The sequence below is a fragment of the Chenopodium album genome, chromosome 23, assembly GCF_948465745.1.
Source record: "Chenopodium album chromosome 23, dcCheAlbu1.1, whole genome shotgun sequence".
Taxonomy (NCBI): Eukaryota; Viridiplantae; Streptophyta; class Magnoliopsida; order Caryophyllales; family Amaranthaceae; genus Chenopodium; species Chenopodium album.
Window position 1 is genome coordinate 37373218 of NC_137856.1, and position 21279 is coordinate 37394496.

Here is a 21279-nt window from a genome sequence, read left to right on the forward strand (position 1 = left end):
AATTTCTTCACGAATTCAACAGATTTTGTGTAAACTTCACAAATTTCCCAGATCTCTTCACGAATTGAGCAGATTTCTTGACGAATTTAGCATATTTCTTCACGATTTCAGCACGAAATCTCTTCGACTACCTCAACAAACCCACACAAACTTTAATTGTGCACGAAATCCTCTAAAAAACCCACAGATCTACACTTTAATATGGTGAATTTGAAGCCCCTATGTGACGCAATCTTTGCGAGTGATTGTGATGAAGAAATGGCGCTCCTTGTTAAGTGTATTGAGTCCATTGAGCAGGGCACTCCGTGGGCGTTAAATTTGTACATTCATAACAAAGGTCGTGACATTTTGAGTGAGAAATCGCTCGAAGCTTTGCTTGAAGTTCTCGGCGAGGTGGAGGATGAAAAAGCGGAACAACAAGCCGCTGTCGCATTGCAGTTGGGGGCAGAAAAGGTGACTGATGGTCGTGTTGTTGATGGTGGGAATTGCTCCTCGATGAAGGATAAAAAGACTGAGGGGAGCGGTTCCGATAAACGAAGGCAGCCGTGGCCTCGAAGGGCTAGACTACGTTCTAAGAGGGCTAAAATATGTGTCCCCGATGAAGAAGAAGCTGCGGCTATGCCTTCTCCTCCTGCCTCTGCTGGTCTGAATTCTGAGAAAGAAAAGGTTGGATCGGGCCTACTTGTGAATGAGGACGGGGTTCAACTATCTACCACTGTAACAATTATAAGCATAAACCTTATCTTTTTGTTTCATTTTTCTTCTTAATTATAAGCATCCTTATCATTATTGTTGGTTATATTGTTGGATGGTTGTGTGTTGGAGGTTGTTTGTGTATGCTGAATATGGTTGCCAGCGGCTTCTAGTTGCTGGCCAGGGGATGTTGGTTGTTGTTTGCTGGTTGTTTGTGTATGTTGAATATGATGCTTGTTCTTTGCCTCGAAATGTTGTTTGGTTTGTTGAAGATGGTATTCCCTGTTATGTAGTCCCTCTTTATGTTGCATGTTCTTACAATGTTGCCTCTGGTTGCCTATTTGTTGTTGTAGTCCCTCTTTCTTTGTTGCCTTGTTGCCTGTGGGGGTGTAATGTGGTTGATGGATGATGACAAATGCTCTTTTCTATCATGTTTGGGCCATGGCCTCAATGATAATTTTAGATGAGAGACCACTGAAACTAGAGTGCCTTAATTGTTGTTAACTTGAGTCCCTTAATTGTTGTTTGTAGAGTCCCATGTAAACGTGACTAGCTACCATGCCCTAAATCCATATGATGAAGGGACTCAATTGATTTATGTATGGCATGTAAGAATTGCTCCAATTGTTTTAAATGCAATAGTTGTTGAGGTAACTTACATGATGCCATAATATGTGATTAAAATATTGACCCTCTGATGGATAATTACAATCAAGGTTTAGCAAAAGTGTTCCCCTAATTCATAGGCTTCCCAATACATAATAAGCAATAGCATTTCACTAATTAATAGGCTGCCTAGATTTTGCATTTCATTACATTATTTACACATAACCAACTAGATTTTGCATTTTTCATACCATTATTTACACAAAAGGGTGGTTAGGTGTGGCAGCCTATTCATAAGTTACTTACCTTAGTCTGCATCCACCTCAAGATGGTTGTCTTCATGTCCTTGTCCCTCATTTCCTACTGGTCTGAATCTGTCATTTAGGAACTTCACTCCTTGCTCCACTAATTCCTGGCTGACTTCTAAAATATCTGGTAATGACCCTAGATTCTCAAGCCTTTGTTTCTTCATGTGTGGTATCTTGTAATTGTTGCCCCCTTCTTTCTTTAGAATTTCCACCATGCATGACTGTAAAGTGATCCAAGTATACTTGTTCACCATTGGATCAAAGAATTCATAAGCCTCTTCAACTCTTTCAATTAATTCATCGATGTTTTTTGGGAATGAATGGTATTGAAGAGATTGAATAGCCCGAAATAGGCCTAAATCAAGCACATTCAGATCAGGAGATTGTGGTGGTTGGTATACTAGCTTGATGTTGAACCCATTCTGAGTTAATGCAGCCTGAAACTCATCATCAGTTGGTATTTGGTGAGGTCGGGCGTTGTCCCATTGAATGGTTATGTTCTTGCTTTTCTGTGGTGGCCAATTTTTTACTATTGCTGGAATAACCTTGTAAAGAAGCATGTTCCTTATGACTTCTTTAGTTACATGCTGGTGTGCTTTTGTTTCCCAAGTACCTGCTGCTCTGTTCTTGCTGTTTTTTTTTGCCCTTTGTTGGTAAGTAAATGGAAAAATTCCATACTTACCATCATGGAGCATTTCACCATTTCTATGAAATAATGGTTTCGAAATGAGTCCCATAAACATGGCCTTTATCTTGAATCTCCTTGACATTTGACACATGTAAGGTTCATCTTCTTTTGCCAATAAGTAGAACCTCCTTGTCTCTGGACTGAGATAAAACCATTTTTCGTCTATATGAACAGCATGTTCCATTGACACAAATGTTGGATCTCTAGGGGGAATGGCTGGTTGAATATGTGAAAGAACCCACCTAATTCTTTGAACCTTGTGATTGTCTGTCAACTTTGGACGGTGAGTAGCTGTGTGAGTTCTTAATATCCCCCTTTTTTTCAGCCTATGTACTGTGACATGACTGATTTTTAAGGCACTTGCGTAGCTTCTTTCAGTTGTCCTCAAATACAAAGGGACTGATTGGAGTAATTCAATTGAGTACACTCTTGGTTTTGGCCCTGTTCTCCCAAATTTTTTTGTTCTGACATCAACCACACCCCCTTCCTGTCTTTGTTTCAGCAAATCTTGAAAAATTCTAGTGATTGTTGACTTGTGCACACCATATTCTACTGCAAGTTTTGCTTTATATCCTCTTGGTAGTGCACCATCTGTTTGTTTTTCTAACATGGCATCAACAATCATTCTTTTTTCTGTAAGAGTAAGCTCTGGCCTCTTCCTTTTGTTCACATTTTGATGTTGTTGATTATCTGTTTGTGCTTCTGTCTGTGCTTCTGCTTGTGCAAACATCTCTGACATGAACTCTTCTTCCATTAAAATCTGATTAATGTTGTAAAAGTCATCATCATCCATTGTTGCTATGCTTCTGTTTCCTTACAAATGCAGAAAAAATGAAGTGAAACTTTGAAGATGGTGGATTTACGGAAGGGAAGATGATTAAAGGCTGGAGTTGCAAGAATTGTTTTGGGTTTTTTTTATTTTTATTTTTTTTTTCTAGTGGGTCTGTAATAATTTTAGGGACATTGTGTTTAATGGAGGGAGTCAGAATTTTGTGAACTTCATTGAATGAAGGGGTCTGTAGTTCTGTACCTATGTATTTATATGGTCTCCTTAATTTAAGTGGAAAATTTGGAGGGATTGTTGTTTAAATTTGGTGAAAAATTTGGACGGAGGGAAACTTTCTCTCTCCTGAAAATTCTGGAGGGAAACTTTCCCCCTAAAAAGTCTGTACAGATTTCCCTCCCCCAATTAATGAAAATCTGGTCCCCACTTTCTCTCTCCTCAATGTTTAATTGCTTGCATTTACTCACTTAATTTTAGCTTACCAAATTTTGTCTAGGAGTCCGCGAAGTTGCCAAACTTGCAACTAATAAGAAACGGAGGTAGTACCTTTTTCTAACAAGGTTGCTTGCATACTTGCATGACGCTAGAGTGACAGCATATTACGTTATTCACGTATATGCAAATTTATACATTATGGTTTAATGTATTGACTTTAATTATTTTATATTTTTATATAAGTGTCCTCACATATGGGAGATTAACTCATAATAATCTTTTTTCCTTTAAGGCTTACATACATGATTATAAGCTAAAGGGTTTCATTTTTGACCGACTATTGGATATACGAACGTGAAGGAAATGAGTTTTACCTATGATTGATCATATATTATTACTGGTCATCACTCATCAGCATTACAAATAATATTATGATAAATTTGACCATGTTATAATTTATCAACTTGAACTTAATTAAGCTTGATTCATTCCTAGAAACATCAATTCAGTCAAATACTCATCAAGCTATATTTCAAATGGTTAAACAACAAAACGGCACGACATATACTTTTTTTTTTTTTTTTTTTTTTTTTTTTTTTTTTTTTTTTTCCGATAACTATATTAATCTACATGTTTAATTTGTTATGATGTGTGTGTGGGTTTTTTTTTTATTTATTTACCTTTTTTTTTTTTTTGAAAAATGTGTTTTTTCTCATAATAATACGAAGTAGCTGACTTTTATTTCGAAAAAAGTGATTTAAAGTTAAAAAAAATCGACTCCTCTATTATTTGGGCATTATTGACAATATCTTAATTGCTATTAGCTAGCCTCACTAAATTGTCGGCATTGATCAACATTTTGTTTTCAATGTACATTGCCCTTTACTTCACTGCCTTACCCAAACCTCCACACCACCACATCAACCTTGATCAACCACCAACTTTAAGTGCCATTAACAACCGTATGCATAGAAAATATTAGACATGACCCCTAACCAAAAAAAAAAAAAAAAAAAAAAAAAAAAAAAAAACTAATTTAATGAATATTGCTATGGTACATAAGTAAATTAAGGACCGATTAAATGTTGGTGTAGTGGTGATTGAGACTACACTTGGTAGGGAGGACCTGTGTTCAATTCCCAGCAACAACAATTAGGAGGGGAGTGGAACCTAACCACCCAAATCTAATCCCCAAATTCGGCTTAGCCTAAAGGGTGGATTGGGTGGAACACCAAAAAAAAAAATAAAAAAATAAAAAAAGAAACATAAGTAAATTAAGGGAGAAAATGTTGAGAATTGAATAATCAACTATTAATTACACTAATTTATTTTTTTAAAAAATACACCATTTAAATTATGTGTATCTTTGTACTGATGACAGGCATAGTGGTATGTGCGAGGTGCACCTTTCGCAATAATAATGCTGGTTGAAATAAACACATACGTACAATTTTACTTAGCAAGCCAAAAATTCTATTTTATGAAAAAACAATGAGCAAGAAGCTAAGCAAAGTAAACGTCTTATCAACCAATTAATAACCAAGCAGCAACTAGATACATTTATTAAACTTGCGTTTACCAGTTACAAGTATATAATAAATGTTCCAAAATTTCAAAATTTATCCTTATAAAATTTACCTAACATGAGCAAGAAACACAATAAAGAAATCAAATTTAATGAACTGTCTTTATTCTAATGAGTTAAAAATTCATACTCGTACGTTAACTACCTACACTTGTTAAACTTCAACCTTGTTAGTTATTAAGAAAAGTTTTGAGCAAATATATTTAACTTCAACCTCGTTGATTAGTTTAAGAAAATTTGATTTATTTATTTTATATATTTTACTACACTACTCACACAATTCAACTCAATTAAACTTCAAACTTGTTAGTTAGTTATAACGAAAATTTATTTATTTTATATATTTTATTACTACTTGTACAAACTCAGCATTTAACCATTCAACTTCATGGACATTTTCAGCGAAATTGAAATTAGTTATTGGTGACAGAAGATTCTTTACAATCATCAAATATGTATGATTAGTTTGTAAGATTCCAAGCTCTTTTTTTCTTTTTATTGCTAAATGATGCCAATTCAAATCAAAATGCATGACAATAATTTAATAAATTATTATGATAGGCTTGTTTTTGTGTGGCAGTCCAAGAACCACCAAGACTAAATCTCATTTTTTAGATCTTAACCACCATCGTATGGTTATTAATTATGGAAAAAAAATTAATCAAAGTCCACAACAACCTTATTACTTTATTAATTAAAAGCTATTTCATCAAGTAGTAGTCTAAATTTCCATGCATGAATCACATCATATATTTATTTATATGCGTTATGTTGAGAGTTTGATACCACTACAACTCTTTCTTTGAATTTAAAGATTGCACCATCATATGGTGAAACATTGAAGTGCATATGTAAGGGTCTGCTCTCATACGTTGAAATTCAGTTTAGTTCAGTTCAGCTCAGTTCAGTTCAGTTCAGTTCAGCTCAGTTCACTTCAGTTCAGTTCAGCTCCTAATTTCCTTCTCTTATAAAATATTCAATTCAGTCCAGTTCAGTTCAGTCAATGAGAGCTGACTCTAAGTTGCTCTACATTAGATAATCGAGACGAGAACTAAGGAAAGACAATTACAAACTTTTCCTTATAGTTGGAAGACTAATATAAGCTTGAAAATGACTCCTTTCATCACTTTTGAGTTATAGGGTGTACCAAATCTCAAACTCTAGTTCTTCTTCTTTTTCTCATGCACTTCGTATACAGGTCGCATGAAAATAGATCAAATAATTTCAATCACGGTATCACCACTATTAGGCCCGTTCACTTCACCTTATTTTTGCTGAACTAAAATTATAATTACTGAACTGAAATTATTTTTTCTAAACTTAAATTATTTTTACTGAACTGAAATTATTTTTACTGATTTTCTATTATATTTCTTCTTTGTAGTTGCTGAATTTAACTAAACTGAACTTATTTTTACTGAACTGAAATTATTTTTACATAATATTACTTTTTTAATGGTGAAGTGAACAGGACCCTATAAACATGGTCAATTAGCCCACGCACATTATAACATGTTACCCTTAACAATGTGAATAATCATCTCTCAATATTTTTTTTTTTAAACCAATCATCTCTCAATAGATAAAAATTAATTTTTAGTTTCAATTTATACGTCACCCATTGTAAATAATTTACTTAATTAAAAAGCCATCCATCAATATATAGGTCACCAAATTTATAAAATAATGCACAACACTTTCTGAAATATTTAAGTGACAACACTACTTTTGCACTAATTTTGTCTCTAGAAATGGTATATTAGAAAATATTGACAAGTCTCTATCATTTTCTTTTTAAGTATAGTTATTATAGTCTAATAAAAGTTCTAATAAGGCAAAAATATATTGTTTTAAAAAAAAAAAAAGAAACATGACAACTAATCTAAGCTTTAAATAGGAAAGTAAGGTCAGCTATTCATTGCTCACACATACACAACATAACATCATCTTTCTCTTCCTTCTCTCATTTGCATTGTCTTCTTAAACACTTTGATCACCTTAATATTAAGGCTCTCACTTTATTTTGTTTCAATTCCTAAATTAAACTTCATTACTCTTTTCTTCGAATTTCGAGTAAATTCTTCAACTACATTAGGGTTATTTAATTAGCCACCTTGCTAAAAATGGGTTCCAAATCATTGAATAAAACAAAACCAAAAATAAAGCATAGGAAAGGTTTATGGTCACCTGAAGAAGATGATAGGCTAAGAAACTACATTCTTCATCATGGCCATGGATGTTGGAGCAATGTTCCCATTAATGCTGGTATGCCTTTTTCTTTTAAAATTTTTTTTACAAAAAATATTATTGTAAATATTGTCGGTTAATGAAATATTATTTGACTTTTAGTTAATACTTGTACTTTTGTTATTATAATTCAATTCATATTATTATTAAATATTTAAATTACAATTTAGATGGCCTGAATTATTATTTTTTTGACTGATTTTACTAGTATTTCTGTTCTCCACTTCTTTGTATGAGATGGCCTTTACCTTAATTGAGCTTTGGTTATTAAGCTTTATCAAGTGTCAACGTATGTTATTGTATATTCTTATTAATATATATATCGAGGAGAAAATAAAATTAAGTCTCCCATTGCAAAATTGCAATTAGAATCGATCTAATACTACATTGATAAATATAGATAGTATAAGAAAAAACATAATCATGTACTCCGCGTATATGTAGGAATGAACTTTAATTTATTGTATAATTGGTTTGTGTAGTTTTCAAATATCAATTTTTTTGCTGTACAAATCATAATGTAATTAAGCTTAAACGCATGCATATTGGAAACTGTACTGTGCAATGAGTGAAAATGCATGAATTGAACAATATAAAAAATGGAAGTACTATTTATATGGAATTATTGTTTATAATAAAGCTAAGGCATCAATATATGAATGAAATCAAGCATAATTATATTCCTTATAATAAAAATAAAAGGCCTAGTACGTACTTCTTTAAGTGTTCATAAAAGGCCAGTAGGGTTGTTCTAGCTTTGCTTTAATAGCATTAAAAGTATTGAGTTTGATGTTTAATAAATTAAATTAAATTAAACTAAACTAAAGTAGATTCTTAATTATTGAAAAAGAAGCTGAATCGGAGCTGCATTATGAGCAATGTGGTTTCTTAATCGTTGTTTTATTTTCAATAATAACTGTACAATATCCAATTATTAGTGCATGCATATATGTTTACACGAAACAGTTACATTACATTGTTTGAGTAATATGAGAGCTTATAGACTATATAGTCTTATCAAATTAAATTTAATTAAAGTATCACCTAAGTACATCTAGAACAAATCAATCCAATGTTATGTTCATATATATAGTACAGTAAGCATTCTATTCATCTGAAAGTATAAGAGTTTCAATTCATGTAGGGTTTATACAAATATCCTATTTAAATACTTATAAAAACTCAAAAAAAAAATTTATACTCTGTACTAGTTTATGGTTAGATTTCATATCATGTCACTGCTTAATTACTAGAGTATAATTAAAGTATGCGATACATGATATTAGTTCATGTTCCGCTAGTTTTAGGACTGTATGATGGACGCTAGAGATTCAAAATAACCCTAGGTAGTACGTAATATTCCGTTGTATAAAGAGTCTTTTTATAGAAAGATATTTCATCGTGTCTTAGTTATGAAGGGTTAGGATCGGAGTGGCGAGCAGAGATTATAAGAAAACTATCTATCATATCCCGATCTGAACACAAAAAGATGAATACCTTCAATAATTATAATCCGTACATACTAATGCAAACAATATGTTTTGAAATGGTCCTTATGTTTAGGGCATAAAAAAGGACAATTAAAGAATTATTGGTATGCTTTTTCCAAATTACTGTAGAACGTTTTAGAATTAGTATGCACGCATCATAAATAGCATCTTAGAGTAAAAAATAACAAGATTTTAAAATGTACAAGCAAAAGATAGTGACAATGACAACAATAATTTTAATTAAAAGAGAAAATTAAGTACTCCAATTGCTTTTATAGTTGACTTTCTATTGAGAATAATCACCTCATCATTCTTTGTCTTTAGATTTGTTTAATGTGTACGGATTAATCACTGTGCTCTTACATTGGCCCTTATAATTTAGAAATTTACTAGCCAATTAAAATTTCAGGACTGCAAAGAAATGGAAAGAGTTGCAGATTAAGATGGATTAATTACTTAAGACCAGGGCTTAAGAGGGGTACTTTGAGCCCCCAAGAAGAGGAAACTATTCTAGCGCTTCATTTTGCTTTTGGAAATAAGTAAGTTTACATTATTTAATCGCGATTTATTTGATTAAGTTTAATGATCTGATATGATGATTATCTAAAGCAAAAACTCATACAATAGTGTTAATCACCTCAAAAATATGTAAAAGTCAACTTTGCAAAGGGGTTACTTGTATAGGGTTATTATATTAAAGATAGTTTACAATCTACTCGTATTCATTTCTTCGGTTTTGGAATTCTATTATTTTTATAAAAAAAAAAGTTGTGAAAGTTATAAAAAAAAATGTGAAAAAATTGTAAAAAACCTACTCCGTACTTTTTTTTGGCACGTTTTACCTAAAAATATAGCAAGACCCCACTTAATTAATAATATATTTTGTTATATCAAAGTATCGTGCAAATATAATCAAATTTTAGTCAAATCAGACCAAACTAGTCCACATCAAATCTATAAAAAAATAAGAATAAGATATTTTATTATTAGGTGAAGAGAAAATACCCTAAATTGCATCCCTTCTCTTTCTCCCTCTTTTTTTACTCCGTAAGTAATTTGGTCTTTGCGTAAGAAAAGAGCTAAGCAAGTACTTGAGTCTCATCAAATACTTCTATATTAGCATTGTCAGGTGAAGAGAAAATAGCCTAAATCGCATCCCTTCTCTTATTTCTCCCTCTTTTTACCCCGCAAGGAATTTAGCTTTGTGTAAGAAAAGAGCTAATAAGCTAGTATGTGAGTCTCATTGGATACTTCTATATTAGATAGTTTTACCAGTAAATTGTCAATTCTATCATTAAAGTTGCTTCATCTTGGCAGTCTCCTCCTAGCTTAAGTTACTCTTGGCATTAAGCCAATATCAAACATGCAGACAAAACATACCACTATAATTCAATAATTATCAAATGATTAAACTATATTAGGCACAACATTAATTAGGTTTTCACTCATCCCTAAACTTTAACTTAATTAGAACTATACTTTTATGTTATAAAAAATAAAAAAAATCATCAAGCTATATATAGTAATTTTAGCCATGAAATAGCAAAACATTGTCTAGGAAAATTATATCTAATTGCGTAAATATTTTCATTTAAAGGTGTGTTTTCTTTAAACATGCATGGAATGATAATAGTGACAATATGGTAAAACTTTGTAATAATTTCTCATTATTTTCGTCTAAGGTACTCAACCAAGATAGTGTACTGGATTTTTTAAAAACTTTTTGTTCTTATAATCATCAATATTAAAGTTTTATAGGAAGAATATGCGATGATTTATTAGACCTTTAACGTGTTACAAACTTCGTATAACATTTTTTTTTTTTTTTTTTTTTGGTTAACAGATGGTCTCAAATAGCACAACATTTGCCTGGAAGAACTGATAATGAGATCAAGAATTTTTGGCACTCATATCTCAAGAAGAAGGTACCAAGGAGAGAAAAAAATGAACCAACATCAGAAACCCAATTCACTAGCTCAACCCTCCAAGAGTCACCCGTAAACTCGAACGCCACGACTTCAAGTTCCGATCAAGGATCTACAATGAATAATGTTACTCAATTAGCTAGCAACAATCAAAGTACCCTACCAAGACTCTTCTTTGCTGAATGGTTTAACTTGGATAATACTTTAAACAATAATTATGGACATTATAACGCCCAAGTTAATCAATTTCCTAGCTACAATAATTATTCCAAGGATATTGATCATGTTACATATAATTTGGATTTGGAGGATGGACGTACGCAAAGATTTATGTACAACGAAGGATCATGTAGCAATAACGATGAATTGTACTCGTATAATGAAGCAGAAAATGTCGTGTTTGATTCACAGTTCAAGATTGAAGATCAGAATTCAGAAAATGTGCTTAGTGATTTTTTATACGGAAGTGAAATCCCAAATAATTATTTTGTGGGAAATAATTTAATGTATATTTAAGGGGCTTAAGATTATAATTGTTTATTTAAGAAAAAGTGTATTATATATATTTATATTTATGGCTTGCTTTTATTTTGATCTTTGGGTTAAATTAAAACTGTATAGCTATAGAGTGATGAAATCATAAGATTGATGAGAATGTATTGAGAGTTATAATATATTTCATTGGTCACAAAATGGTCTTATCATATAAGACGGTCTTACACAAATGTTTCTCATGCATGTCCAATAGTTTATTTTACTTTATTTCATCCTTTTATATAACTGTCAAATTAACTCAAGATCTCAAATTCTCATTATTCCTCAATGTGTACATATAGGTTACAATATATTCCTAATTATCTTGGACTTAGAAATAATATCAAATCAAATATTAACATAAAAGATAACTAAGGAATCCTAACAAATATTTCCTAAATATTATCTTTCCATAACTATAATATTATCTCAACATCCCCCCTCAAGATGGAGCATGGAGATCTCGAATGCCCATCTTGCGAAGAATAAACTCAAATTGTGCCTTTCCCAATGCTTTCGTGAAAATATCTGCTAACTGTAACTTCGTAGACACATATGACGGACATATGAGACCCTCTTGAATTGCATCTCTAATAAAATGACAATCAACTTCAATATGCTTGGTTCGCTCGTGAAAAACTGGATTATTAGCAATATGTAGAGCTGACTGACTATCATAGAAAACTTTCATCCCTTGCTTGTGTTCAACCCCTAAATCTCGAAGCATTCTCTTCAACCACTTCAACTCACATGTCACGCCCGTGATTGCCCGATACTCTGCTTCTGACGAACTTGTAGCCATCGTAGGTTGTTTCTTGGTCTTCCACGACACAGGAGAGAAACCAAGCAACACAAACCAACCAGTCAAAGATCGTCTAGTCAATGGACAACCTGCCCAATCTGAGTCACACCATCCTTCTAATTGCAAAGCACTATCAGATCGAAGAAGAATACCTTGGCCCGGGCACTTCTTTAGATAACGAACTACTCTCAAAGCTGCTTCCCAATGCAATTCTGTCGGAGATCGCATAAACTGAGAAAGGATATGCACTGAATATGCCAAGTCTGGTCTAGTCACAACCAGATATATTAGACGTCCTACCAGACGCCTATATTTCTCAACATCTGCGAACTCTTTCCCCCTTGAAACTGCTAGCTTATGATTCTGCTCCATCGGAAAGTCTGCAGGTTTAGCACCTAACAATCCTGTCTCTGAAATAATATCCAAGGCATACTTTCTCTGACAAACATAAAATCCATGTTTGCTACGGGCTACTTCTAGTCCCAAAAAATATTTCACGGCCCCTAGATCTTTCATTTTAAAACATTCACACAAATATGCTTTAAAGCTTTCCAACGCAAACTTACTGTTACAAGCAATAATCATGTCATCCACATAAACTAACACATTCAATTGTAATTTACCTTTCGTCAAAGTAAACAACGAATAGTCGTTATATGATTGCTTGAAACCATATTTTTTAAGAGCCACGGACAATTTCTTGAACCAACACCTAGGCGCCTGTTTTAGCCCGTACAATGATTTATTCATTTTGCACACCTTTTCTGAATTGTTTTTCTGAAACCCGGGGGGAACTTTCATGTAAATCTCCTCCTCCAACTCTCCATGTAGAAAGGCATTGTGTACATCCATTTGATGCACTTCCCATTCCTTCACCGCTGCTACAGCCAGAAAAGTACGAACTGTAGACATCTTTGCCACCGGAGCGAACGTCTCATTGTAGTCGATGCCTTCCTCTTGATGATTTCCAAGAATAACCAAACGAGCTTTCAATCGAATCAGTTTGCCTTCTTCATCTCTCTTCTCAGTGTAAACCCACTTGCTTCCAAGTGCTCTCTTCCCTTCTGGAAGTGTCTCCAAGGTCCACGTACCTTGATCTTCTAAGGCCTTAATCTCGGATGCCATTGCTTCTCTCCACCCTTCATGTTTCATTGCCTCTTTAAAGGTTCTCGGAATCCGTGCCTCTGTCACTGCAACAATATAATTTCTATGTTTCTCGGAAAACCGATCATAATTAACAAAATAGGTTATAGGATAAGGAGTACCTGAGGAAGATGATTCCGCGGATGACAACGATGGGACTTTATTTTTCCGAATAGTATGCATGACACAATCACGAAGCTTTGTTGAAGGAAATTTTACCCGTTTTCCTCGACCCAACTCCTCTTCATATTTATCTTGGGAGTGCAAAATTTCTGTACGGGAAGCTTCCCCTTGCTGCTGGTCAGTGTACTCCGCAACCATGTTGCGGTCTTCCCCACTACTCCGCAACCTGGTCGCGGAGTGCTCTGCCACCTCTGTGTCGAGCTGCTGTTGCGGGCTGCAGTCACTCCCAACACTCGATGCATCCCTCCTCTGCTGCGGGCTCTGCATATGCCCAGCAGGGATGGTGCTGGTCTGCTGCTGGTCACGACCAGCCCCTGCTGTGCTGGGGTGTTGGGGCTGCTCACAGCCAGCACTCGATGGACCCCCATTGGGTGCTCCATCTCCATCTCCTTCGACACCTACAACCTCTTCATCCGCCCCACGTAAGTCACCCATGTTCCATTCTTCAAATTCATCGAATTCATCAACATTACCAACACCAATCATCTCCTCTCCTACTCCCAACTTCGAATTTTCACCCAATTTCTCAACATAAGGAAATACATGCTCATGAAATTTTACGTCCCTAGACACAAAGTACTCCCTCGTCTCTAAATCAAACAATTGCCACCCCTTCTTTCCATACGGATAACCTAAAAATACGCATTTTCTACTCCGAGACTCAAATTTATCTCCCTTACTTCTTTGATTATGTGCATAACACAAACATCCAAACACACGAATCAACTCATAAGAAGGAATTTTGCCAAACAACATTTCATATGGAGTTTTATTACCAAGTAGTGGACTAGGAGTACGATTAATCAAATAACAAGCCGTCAAAACACACTCCCCCCAATATTTAATTGGCAATCCACCTTGAAATCTCAATGCCCGTGCCACATTCAAAATATGTTGGTGTTTTCTCTCTACTCTCCCATTTTGTTGAGGGGTACCCACACAAGAAGACTCAAAAATAATCCCGTTTTTGACAAAATATTCCTTTAGATGATTAAATTCGGTTCCATTATCACTCCGAACCACCTTTATATCTCTATTAAATTGACGTTTAATCAAGGCAATAAAATTGAGAAAATGAAATTCAACTTCAGTTTTATTGCTAATCAAATAAATCCAAACGCCCCTAGAATAATCATCTACAATTGTCAAAAAATATTTAGCACCACACGAAGAGGGAACTTTGTAAGGCCCCCACAAGTCTGTATGAACTAGATCAAACAAACTACTAGCCTTATTTTCACTAATAGGAAAACTATCTCTAGATTGTTTTGCTCGAGGGCATACATCACACACATTATTATTTTTTCTAATTGAGTTACTCACAGGCGGAAGTAACCTCAAAACTTTTTCCGACGGATGACCCATGCGTTGATGCCAAAGATCGACCTCACAATCCACTGTTAGCACCTTTACTTGCGGCACACCTCGGAAAAAATAAAGTCCATTGTCTCGTTCACCCACGCCAATCACCATCCTCGTCGACTGGTCCTGAATAACACAAATTTTGTTAGTAAATTGTATTGTACATCTTGACTCATCACTTAATTGAGTAACAGAAATTAAGTTACAATTCAAATTTGGTACAAATAAAACATTATCAATAACAAGACCACCATCTAGTGTAACCGAACCCAATTGATTCGCGTTCACCGTTTGACCATCCGGCAATCCTACCGGACAATTTTGAATTGTTTTAATGTTTCTCATAATTGACAAATCATTCGTTACATGATTAGAGGCTCCGGTATCTACGATCCACGGGACTTTTGTCTTACCTTCTAAGCGAGACTTAGATTTATTACTCAATAATTCAATAATTTGTTGAGCTTGGTCAGAGGTCACACCCACGAGGCCTTGCGTAGAAGATGATTGATTACTACTTGCTGCACTATTGTTGTTCACGCCACCTTGTACAGCATTGGCGCGATGTGTAGTGTTCGTAGAGGCATTATTACGCCCCCCACTAGCACCACCACGGCCACCACCTCTTCCCCCACGAGCACCTCTGCCACGGCCCCTTCCACCTTTGCGATTCTCGTCCCACCATTCGGGAAACCCGATCAATTGGTAACATCCCTCTTTGTCATGTCCTTCCCGATTGCAGTGGGTGCAAAAGGGTCTGTCACCATCGCTTGACTTAGCACGCGAGTCTACTTTAAACGCCATAACATTCTCCTTAACCTTTCCATCCTTAGACCGAAGTCTTTCCGTATTTATCACCGCTTGATACGCATTGTCCACATGAGGCAGAGGATTTTGCGCCAACAACTGAGCTCGAATTGCCTCATATGGATCATCTAGGCCAATCAAAAAATAATGTAGGTAATCTTCATCTCTAATATCACCTACTTGCTTGGCAATATTACATGTACACTGCCCACAAGAACACTTCGGAACTCGAGAATATTGTAGCAGCTCCGTCCATATTTTAGATAAGCGTCCAAAATACTCCGTCACCGACTCCGTGGACGTCTGCTTACACTCTCCTAAAGAGTTCTTCAACTGACAAACTCTAGTACCACTAACAACACAATAACGTTGCTGTAAGTGTACCCATAATTCCCTCACATAGTCATAGTCTCCAATGGTAGATCGTAACGAATCATCCAATGTATTACTAATCCAAGAAACAAGCATGGAGTTGACTGCTATCCAGTGTTTCCTCTGTGAAGAATCGGCAGCAGGCTCCTTGATCGAGCCATCCACAAACCCAAACTTCCACTTAGCAATCAACGCTCTACGCATAGCCTTAGACCACTCATCATAATTCTCACCTCGTAGCTTAATTGGGGTTATGATAATTCCGGGATGATCACTCGATCCCAGGTGATATTCGTGATCCACAGGGGGCGGTGGTGGCGGAACATCATCATCCTTCGCCATCACCGATTAATTTAACGAGAGAAAAAAATTTTATGAATTTTTAAACCTTAGCTCTAGATACCATGTCAAATTAACTCAAGATCTCAAATTCTCATTATTCCTCAATGTGTACATATAGGTTACAATATATTCCTAATTATCTTGGACTTAGAAATAATATCAAATCAAATATTAACATAAAAGATAACTAAGGAATCCTAACAAATATTTCCTAAATATTATCTTTCCATAACTATAATATTATCTCAACAATAACACATGGGTAAAATGCTATTGTCTCAGCTTGTAACAACTTTAGTCATCAATGATTATAACAAGGACAAATAAGTAATTATTGCAAGTGAAAGAAAGGAGAAAGAAAAAACTAGGACGAGATCAAGAAAAATGATAAAACTGTCTAAAAGGAAAGAGAAGGAAAAAGTAGTTGTTTACTTTCTTAGGTAAATATGAGTACGCCTATCCTTACCCCAATCTTTGAACCTAACTCAGATAAAACGAACATTATAACAACTCACCTCAAGATCAATCGGTCACAACAAAAGATATAGGTGCGACTCAATTATGCACGTGTGTTTATAAACTAGGGGTAATAGTTTAAAGACTTTAAAGTAAAAAGATTGCTTGTTAGCATGGGTCACTGCCATCTAATCAAACACTGAGTTAATCATTTGGAGGGTTAATAATCATCCTTAAAATATAGAAAAGCAGCCACTTTATCCACCAGAATTTGCTGGCTTGTGTGAGAATATACGGACCAACCAAAGAAGAGACCTTCATCTTGTTAAAGATGATTATTGATTGGTTTAATATTTGGAACAATGTAACTTTACCTGCTCAATTAATAAGGTATTAGTACATTTCTTCTTTAATTATCTTATCTTTGCCATTTTAATCATTGACTTCTAATCATAAACCAATGCACGCCAAAGTTGATGAGATAGTACTTTGTCCTGATCATATTATTGTTGGAATTATTAACATTAATGATCATTAATACATACTAGTACATTTTTTTCTTCAATTAGGTTCACTAAGCTTCTTGTACATAGTTATGCTTTTATTACTCTGTAACATGAGACCAAGTGCTGATCGAAGGAAATTTGTTCAATCAAAATGATAACTCCGTTCTTGTGGTCTTTATGCAAAACAAGCCCTTTAAGCGTTTTAGAGAGCGAGCAAGAAATTAACGTTGTGTTTGATTGGAAGGATAAAACGTATCCATGAAAATTAAATTTTCTTAGTATTTATTATTTGGTGTGCTTAGAAGGAAAAACCATTTTTTCTTCAAATGAAAAGTAATTATCCCGAAAATAAAATAAGGAATGTCGATCACATTTTCCTGAGTTAAGTATAAAACAGGGGACTCAATTGTTGCAAAGTATGGGGAAAGGGGACTCAATTTATTTTATGGAGGAAAAGGGGATTGAGGTTAAATTTCCAGTTAAAGGGGTGTTTTTAGGTGACTTAACTCACATTTAACCCAAGAAGAATTAAGTCCCTTGTAAAGAATTAAGTCTCTCATTATTGTCTTGATTAAACCAAATGAATTTAATACCTTCATTAATCATTCTTGTTTTTTTTTTTTTTTTTTTGAAAGAAACGTGAGGCTTAATATTAATCAAGGAGTTAAATTACATCCAGGTCCGCAATAGTGGATACACTATGCGGAAAAGAACTCAGAAATAATTGTTCAACCCCACCCATACAAACTAGCCTGACAACTAAGTGTGCAACAACATTCCCCCCTTTCTTCAAGAAAAGGCATTAAAGCCACCATTCAAAACATCAATATCTTTTTTTTTTTTTTTTTTTTTTTTTTTTTTTTTTGAAATATCAAAACATCAATATCTTCAAGAACTAGATCAATAGGAGTTCTTCCATTACGAGATAACACTCCCCTCGCTGCACAGTGCACACTCAGCTCTTACACCTCCATGTCCACCCGAGACAGCAACATTATATGATCTGAAATATAATCGTTTGAAATTAAGAGAGTGCAACAACAAAAGCTTTGTTTTTTTAAAATTTGTTATCCAAAAAAAATAATCTTTCAATAATAATTTCTTAACAAAAAAAAACCAAAGCATGTTCTTCATCTTCATGGTTATAGCTTATTTGTCTTTCTTTTGTAGCAGAAGCACACATCAGTAGTTTCAATAAATACTTGCAGAGCCCTGAAATTAAAAATAAATTATGGACTGTATTAAAATAAAAAATTAGGGACTCAATTCTTTACAAATTAAAATATTAACAAAAAAAAAAACATACTTTTTTTTAATTGGTTAACCAAAGGGACTCAATTGTTTCCAAGGGGACTCAATTCTTTCCCCTTAATTAATTAAAACCCACCGATAACCCAAGCCCGTTCTAGCCCAGTCCCCTTTTCCTCTTTAAAATAAATTGAGTCCCCTTTTCCTATATTTTGCAAGAATTGAGTCACCTATTTTAGACTTAACTCCATTTTCCTTCCTACTGAAATTTCGAACATTAGTTCCATATATAGAACTCTTAAAAGCCCTGTAAGCTAATTAAAGAAAATTAATTAATTTACATAATTCAGACTTTTAACTTTGAAATATACTTAATATATACTTAGACATCATAATATTTCTGTACATAACAGAGAAACAGGTAAAATTCCTAGACAGTAATCCTTTGTACAGAAAAATGATATTTTGCTCATCTCCTCATTTGTAAACTAAGAGAAAATTCTACTATTGGACATGTAAAATCCACTGTAAGAGCCATCTCCAACTGAATAATCCATGAAATTACTTCCTAATGCACTTTGTTCTTGAAACTTAAATGGAAAATCCAGCATCCCCTTCTGCATAACATCTCCTACTTCCTGGCTGTACATGTCACTGCTCGACGTTGAAGCAACTTCATTATACCCGAAACCATGCACAAAATCACCCTGCTGCTTCTCTGCTGTGAAACCAAAATCATTCTTTACAGAAGTTGGTTGCTGATAACTTAGCTCATTTTGTCCTACAGTGTAGTCATTTGGAAGCCAGTCACCGAAAACAAGTCTAGGTAAGATGTTTTCGTGTCCTTGTACTTGTTCTGCGCTATCAATAAGTTCAAGTTCACCCCTTGAAGCTTTGCTTGTTTGGTTTATACAAGAACCATTTTCTTCTGTGTTAGAGATAGCGAACTTATGTTTCTCAATATTAGCTTCAGTATCAGCAGATTCCCCTGCTCTTTTCTTCAGGTAAGAGTGCCAGTAATTCTTTATCTCATTGTCAGTCCTTCCAGGCAAGTGCTTTGCTATTTGAGACCATCTGCTCAATTGCATAGAAAAACGTTACACTCAAATGTAATAGTGTATATGACATTTCAGAAATTCGGCTTACAATTAGACACTGAACTATCAGCCAAATAGATCCTTTCTTAATGAATTCTACCAAAGACAAGGTTGTTGGTGCAACCATGACATATTCACAGTAATTCTTGCTACAACACTTCAAACAGAATTACAAAAATGTCTTTTTCGGATATTCTTAGATATTTTCCATAAGAAAATGACATATCCTTGGGAACCAATGAAAGATTACATCCTAATAAACTGAATTCAATATTTTAATCCCGCTTACATCCTTATTAAACTTTTCAGAGCAGTTGAAATGATCAAAAGTTAGACTAACACAATTGAATAATACATCATAACTTTAGTCTACTTGCAAATGATTAAGCATCTTTTCAAAGATGAAATTGAGATGAGTTCTGAACTTACTTGTTCCCTAAGGTTTGGTGAAGAGTCAGAATCATTCCTTCTTCTTGAGTGCTAAACATGCCTCGTTTTAATCCCGGTCTCAAGTAATTAATCCATCTTAATCTGCAGCTCTTTCCATTCCTTTGCAACCCTATATTAGCACAGCTAGTGATCAGTATAACTGCCGCCTCACATGGCTCATTTAACATAAGTAGTAAAACCATCATTAAATTCATGATAACGAACTTTTGAAAGAAAACTTTAGCCACCATGTCAGATACATGCACCTTGCTACTAACCAGATATCCTAAATTCACTGAAGTTGCTAAAAGGTTGTAAGGTACACGAAAATAAACAATTTGATTTATATTCTCATAAAAGTTATAAGGCTATAAAAATAATCTATTATACAAGTGTTTCATATGAGAGTATTCTGCTTCAAATCACCCAATCAATTCTGAAGTATGTTACTCGGATTTTGCATTTCACTTCATTCCATAACATACACCAGTGTTTCCTAGGAGAGTACACTTTTTTTTGGACCAAAAACAGAAAATTTTTCAATTGAGAACTTAGACACATTCAAAGCATAATCATATGAATAATTCTCAGTTTTACAAGAGCAATGACCCTTAAACAAGTTCTGTGAAGTTCATTCATTTCAGCGAGTTTAAAATAAACTGCTAGACTTACCAGCATTGAGGGGCACAGAACTCCAGCAACCAATGCCATGCTGAAGAATGTAGTCTTTGAGCCTTTGATCTTCTTCAGGTGACCATAAACCTTTCTTGTGTTTCTTTGTTAGCTTTTCGGAAGACCTTAACCCCATTATCGCGAATAAGAAAGAATGTAAGCAGGGGTGAATGATGAGGAAAGTAGAAGACAGGCAACTCTTGGGTTGGAATATGAAGCAAATTAAAGCTGACTTACAGCCAACAATTCTCTATTATAAAAGAAAGGAAAAGAGGCAATGAGATTATTGCATCTTTAGTTGTCATTTAGCAAAAAGAATCATGTTTATACATTTTCATATTAAATTAGTAAACAACAAAACAAATGCTACTTGTCTCTAGTTTGTTAAAAGCCATTGATAAAATCATTTTTTTGGATACCTATTTAAATAGGGGAGTTTTACAGCAAAGTAATTTCTCATTAGCCTTTGGACCACCAAAAACTTAAGTCTTTGCTTAAGATTCCTTACACACTTCCTAACTTAATAAAAACATTATAAATTATGATGAAATTTGGCTGCATAAAT

The 21279-nt window shown here is 34.3% G+C and overlaps 2 protein-coding genes and 1 pseudogene across 2 annotated transcripts; 1 reads left to right on the forward strand and 2 right to left on the reverse strand.

The window, feature by feature from the left end:
• Positions 1-1606: 1606 nt before the first annotated feature.
• LOC145607564 (uncharacterized) lies at positions 1607-3088 on the reverse strand. Its single transcript, XM_081663178.1, has one exon. It carries the CDS (start codon positions 3086-3088, stop codon positions 1607-1609), a length of 1482 nt encoding a protein of 493 aa, XP_081519304.1.
• A 4107-nt stretch (positions 3089-7195) lies between these two features.
• LOC145609704 (transcription factor LAF1-like) lies at positions 7196-11277 on the forward strand. Its single transcript, XM_081665164.1, has 3 exons — positions 7196-7364; positions 9246-9375; positions 10680-11277. Exons 1-3 carry the CDS (start codon positions 7223-7225, stop codon positions 11275-11277), a joined length of 870 nt encoding a protein of 289 aa, XP_081521290.1. The 5' UTR covers positions 7196-7222.
• Positions 11278-19004: 7727 nt separating this feature from the next.
• LOC145607565 (transcription factor LAF1 pseudogene) lies at positions 19005-20850 on the reverse strand (annotated as a pseudogene).
• Positions 20851-21279: the final 429 nt, after the last annotated feature.

Bases quoted from the DNA above. Each gene is read 5' to 3' on its own strand.
- LOC145607564 (XM_081663178.1), bottom strand. From the start codon at position 3,088: ATGGATGATGATGACTTTTACAACATTAATCAGATTTTAATGGAAGAA.
- LOC145609704 (XM_081665164.1), top strand. From the start codon at position 7,223: ATGGGTTCCAAATCATTGAATAAAACAAAACCAAAAATAAAGCATAGG. The intron at 7,365-9,245 runs GTATGCCTTTTT...TTAAAATTTCAG, and splicing joins CAATGTTCCCATTAATGCTG to GACTGCAAAGAAATGGAAAG. The intron at 9,376-10,679 runs GTAAGTTTACAT...TTTGGTTAACAG, and splicing joins CATTTTGCTTTTGGAAATAA to ATGGTCTCAAATAGCACAAC.